This window comes from Pelmatolapia mariae, linkage group LG1 (assembly GCF_036321145.2).
Source record: "Pelmatolapia mariae isolate MD_Pm_ZW linkage group LG1, Pm_UMD_F_2, whole genome shotgun sequence".
Lineage (NCBI taxonomy): Eukaryota > Metazoa > Chordata > Actinopteri > Cichliformes > Cichlidae > Pelmatolapia > Pelmatolapia mariae.
In genome coordinates, this window is record NC_086227.1 from 28,020,567 (window position 1) to 28,025,671 (window position 5,105).

The 5,105-nt window shown below is 40.3% G+C and overlaps 1 protein-coding gene across 1 annotated transcript; it reads right to left on the reverse strand.

The window, feature by feature from the left end:
• Nucleotides 1–277: 277 nt before the first annotated feature.
• On the reverse strand, nucleotides 278–3,809 carry nudt19 (nudix (nucleoside diphosphate linked moiety X)-type motif 19). The gene is made up of 3 exons (XM_063463085.1): nucleotides 2,954–3,809; nucleotides 720–927; nucleotides 278–611 (listed from the first exon to the last, which is right to left on the reverse strand). The coding sequence occupies exons 1-3, from the start codon at nucleotides 3,707–3,709 to the stop codon at nucleotides 394–396; spliced, it is 1,182 nt and encodes a 393-aa protein (XP_063319155.1). The 5' UTR covers nucleotides 3,710–3,809; the 3' UTR covers nucleotides 278–393.
• Nucleotides 3,810–5,105: the final 1,296 nt, after the last annotated feature.

Consider the following 5,105-nt stretch of genomic DNA (forward strand, 5'->3'; position numbering starts at 1 on the left):
TATGCAATTTTTGAAGTTGCTTTTTGTCCTGATGTAAAAAGTAACTACACACTGTAAAAACAGACACAATTACTGCCATTATTTAAATGAGCTGTCTGGCAGGTCCTGCAAAGTTTGGCTTGAGCTGAAGACTGAATGTCCTTTCTCTTCTGTCCATGTTTGTCTTCTTCTTCTCTTCCAGCTTCATGTACTAGGAATTTCTACCCAAAACAAACCCATCTGAACAACATTAACTCTCAAAGCGCTGCAAAATTTCTAATTTAAATTAACATAATAAAATATACAGTGATGGGAGCGACATGACTGAGACCGATATAAAAATATGACCGTAAATTTGCCTGGTTTTATGACTTTTTATTTCATAGGCACAGGAGGACAAGGATCACAGGGTTGTCATAGCTGACTTTTTGAGTCATGTAACACTGCTGAATGTGCAACAGGGAGGACGTGGTTGTATTTTGGAGTGATGGTGATCTGTACCCTTAAAGTGTATGGATCTGATATGACAATACGGTGGAGCGGGGAAGCATCCTGATGATCCTTTGATGGAGGGACTGTGTTTTTTGCAGCTTCAGAGTCTCTTGGGCTGTCCACTGGATAAAGTTTATCACCTGGATGAGTAAGCAGTCCAAGAGAAAAAAGCACAGAGAGGGGGAAAAAAAGATTAAACTACCATAGATAGGCGTAAATCAGTGACTCTATAATGATAAAATCTGCACCTGGCAGCAGCGATATATGGTGTTCATCATTTGATACAACAACGGGCATCCACTGCTCACAGCCTGCTGTGGCACGCTGGCTGGCGAAGTTGTGGAGATCATTTAGTAGAGGGAAGCGGCACAGGCGGCTGAGTTCATAGAACTGTGGAGGCGCAATCCACAACTCCTGTGCCTGGTAGCTCTGCAAGACCTCTGAGGGTGTGGACCACTGAAACACACAGATGGGGTTAGTGTTTTAGAACTGCAACACTGTGATCTTACCTTTGATTTAGTACATAATATCGATCAGCTGGTACAAAGACACCCGAAAGAGCTAGTGTTATTTACTCACTTAAACCAGTGTGTAGCCACATTTTCTGTGTAATTTCAGCTGCAAAACCTCATTTTTGAATTACTCACGCTGACTTATCCGTGTGTAATCAGTGGCACCTGGAAGATTTTAATGATTGGTAGAGGAATTGTATGAAGAAGTTCAGTGTCAGGTGATATCAGTTCTTATCTTGGGAGGTCAGAGAAGATGCTAACCTCACAGTGTGATTTTCTGAGATCACACTTTTTTTATGAGGAACATTATTTAAGAGGCAAGTTGACTGCACTGGGAAAATTTGAAAAGGAGCAAGTATCGAGACGCTTTTTAGGTCTATGACATTTTCCAACTGTGCTTCTTTAAAAAAAACAAAACAAACTCTGTGTTGTAAAACAGAAATCACGATTGTCAAGAAACTGATTCGCAAGGCGGTAAGCATCACTATCAAGAATTTGGAGGTGTTTCCATCACTGAGGGACAGGAGGTCACTGAACAAACTGCTCTCCACCACGGACAATCTCACCCACTCCACTCCGCACTACTGAGGCAGCAGAACTCCTTCAGACTGAATCAAACACACTGCCATAAAGAATGATTGTGGAAATCAATCCTATATTTCTCTATAAAGCTGTACAATAAGGTTTTGTTCTGTCACAGGTGAACATACCTGTCAGGAATAAGATCTAAAACACACATTTTTGTATTATACCCTTTTATGTTTACTTTTATAGTGCACATATTTTTTGTAAATCCAATTTACACTATTCTCTTGCACTCGCTTCAGTTTTACTCTCTTTGTTTGGTATCACTGTAGTCTATGTAAATTTTTGCACTATTTAACAGTACAATTCCCTTACTGTGCGCCTGTGGCACTTATACATTAATTTGGTTGTTTATTTACGGCAGACTGTGCTATTTTTATTCCTTATCCCACTGCTGTAACACAATCATTTCCTTTCTGGGATCAATAAAGTATTTAGCAGTGATTACTGAAAGGTCTTAATTTTGCTCTCCGAATTCATTTCTTGTTTCATTTGGAGCATTTCCTTGCTTTACTTTGTCCCCTGGCATTGCGTGGGCTGTGGACAAAAAGATCTGCAGGTCTGTCTAATAAGAATAAATTAACATCTCTTGTTTTCTTTATTTTTATTTGCTTCTCTCACTTCACTATCATGGCAGCATAGGAACAAGCTGTAAGCAAAAAGTCGATAGAGGCTGTGATCTACCACACCAGGCAAGACCCTTGGTGCAAGTTGTACAAAGATGCCCCTGAGATGACCACAAAACAGCAGCGTGCAAGATGCTAGCAGGCAGGGGATACAAGGAACCCTATAACCAAGTGCCTGGCATAGTATACAGGGACATCTGTGCCGAGTATGGCTATACTATATCTCTGCTATATAATATGGCCATATCAAGAGATAGAAAAATCAGAAAGGAGCCACCCCTCAGTGGCTGTAGCTCAGGAGTGAGTCACTCTACCAGATCCCAGGAACAACATCTGCGATCTCGGTCTAGAAGAGCGTAGTTCTATGTACAGCAAAGATACCGCAGAGGACCCTCAAGCTCCCAGAACTTTGGTAAAGGTCCTGAACTTTAAGGCCACCTGCAAGGCAAGTGTGGGATTTTCACATTCTGATTAAAATTCTAATTCCTAGCAGTCCCAGCTCCTTTGTTGCTGTTTGTTGGTTGTGTATCCATATGAGATTATTGCAGTGCTTTTTAATATTTGGTGAGACCATTTGTAGGGCAGCGCAATGACCCGTGTTTTACCACCTATGGTTCTTTCGGGTTTTAGTTGGGATACTGTTGGATTATATGACTGACCCCTTTTTTAATGAATTGGTAAGCAGGTTTTGATGGTCTCATGTGCGTTTCATGTGTCTATAAATAATATAAATTAATCTGGCTGGATATATGTAATCACCTGAAAACGCTCAATTTCCTTATCATCTTGTAGCGTATGCGGCATCTCCTGCAAGCAGCAGATGAAGAAAGCTGTGTCAAATCTCGTCGTCCCATATCGGCCTGCTGGAGTCAGCCAGTTGCCCCACTCATGTAAAGCCCAGATGTTAGGCAAAACTTGCAGCTCTCTACACATCCTGATAAAGTTGGAGGGGTTCTGGTTAACCAGAGCCCTCCACTTGGTGAGCTCAGTGCTGCACAGATCATTCACCCCGTAGCGCTCAATGTAACCAAAGTCCTTTATGCTTTTTAACATTTTTTTCTCCTCTATTTTGGGAGCAACCAGAAGTACGCCAGATTCCTCAAATGTTTCCCTCAACGCGCAGATCCGGAGGGCGACTTCTCCCGGGATGGGAGAGCCTAGTTTCAGTCGGTCTGTAGCAAAGATCGGAGGTCTGGTCTCCAGAGGCTGTTTGACACTTCTTAACCCGAAAGTCGGGGAGTTAGTGAAAGATCTGAAAATGTCCAGCCACTCACTGGAAAAATCCGATGCGTCCACCACTCCCCCAGGAAACACATAAGCATTGGGCATGAATCCGCTTTTACCGCTTCTTTTAAGCAGCAAAACGTCGTAATCAAAGAGGGACCTGTGGGGCAGATGTGACTGTCCAGAGCTGCTTTCCCCTGTCAGCGGTGCTCTCGGGGTGAAACCACGCCCGCGTCCTGCGGCTAAAATCAGAGTGGCCGCCTCTTTCCAGTGCTTCAGTGTCGTGTTCATCCTAAAACAGCAGCGGTTTTATTCAGTCTAAATAGTCTAAAAAGTTTCAGCCTCTGACCTCTGTACTTTCACCGTCAGCTGGCTGGTAGCTTTGTTTTGGTGGAAGTCACATGATTCGGGGAACTGGGGACAGAAGCCGTTATCGCCATCTACAGGCTGGAAGATCAACAATAACACGATCCTTAAATACAATTTATAACAGTTTATCAGTATCTATCTATCTATCTATCTATCTATCTATCTATCTATCTATCTATCTATCTATCTATCTATCTATCTATCTATCTATCTATCTATCTATCTATCTATCTATCTATCTATCTCAGTAATGATGTGTTATGGTTACTTTGCTGTAAAACTAAAAAAAGTATCTTAATTAAAGGCAACTAAATTGCAAAATGTAACATGATTTTAAATAGAAGCAAATATGTAATGTTACATGTAATGCCCTAAATCTTTTCCTCTCTATGTTAACTCGTCATCCTTTATTGGGAAAGGAGCCACCAGCGTCACATGAATTTCACCCAGCCAAGTAGCAAAGATCAGGTTGTGTGACAGACAGTGACATTGTTGCATGACCAATCAGCAGTGGCCTGGAGTATTTCAAGCTTCAGTGACCTTCTGGATAGCCTCGTCCCCCCCATTCCCACATATGTGGTTGTAACATCGAAACTACCAGTAGAAAGCTGGTGCAAGTGTTGCTATGTCCATTTTTAGACACATACACGATGCACCTAGACTATGTAGCACTAACTGCATTATATCTAAATCAAACAAACAAAAAACAACAAAAAGAAAACACATGTAGTATCCAGTGATATGTTTTACCTACATTTTCAAGTTACAAATAGTGAAATATGCAAATCTCTAAAAATATAAATAATAATAAATACATTTATATACAAAATATACAAATATATTGCATATACTGATATTTATTTATAAAGATGTGGGCAATCACATGAAATAATTATACAGCATGTGCTTATGTTTTTTTTCTGTAAAAACTCTATCAGGCTGAGGAACATAGGAGGGCAGCCAACTTAACTCAACTCAAGCAGCTTGAACATTACAGGCCATTTTTAATGTGATGCTTAGCTCAAAGTTACACTGACTCCCTGAATAGGTAAAGACAGCAACCGTCTCTAGGTGTTATCGTTCAGCACATGCAAACACTTTTTTTTTCTGCTTTATGACAGTTTAGCAATTTTTATTATCAATAAATTGCATATATTGGTACTTTTTTTAGACTGTAATACAGCGGTTTTATTCCATTTTACTTATTTAGTAATTATTAAGCTTTTATTGAATTGTGTAGCTTTAATGTTTTTAAACCATATATATCTGTAAATATTTGTTTTCAACATAGCTCTAGAATCATATATTGGTAACTTTC

Coding starts and splice junctions, on each gene's coding strand:
- nudt19 (XM_063463085.1), bottom strand. CDS start 3,709: ATGAACACGACACTGAAGCACTGGAAAGAGGCGGCCACTCTGATTTTA. Junction 928..2,953: donor AGGAAATTGAGCGTTTTCAG/GTGATTACATAT, acceptor TGTGTGTTTCAG/TGGTCCACACCCTCAGAGGT. Junction 612..719: donor CCATATATCGCTGCTGCCAG/GTGCAGATTTTA, acceptor TTACTCATCCAG/GTGATAAACTTTATCCAGTG.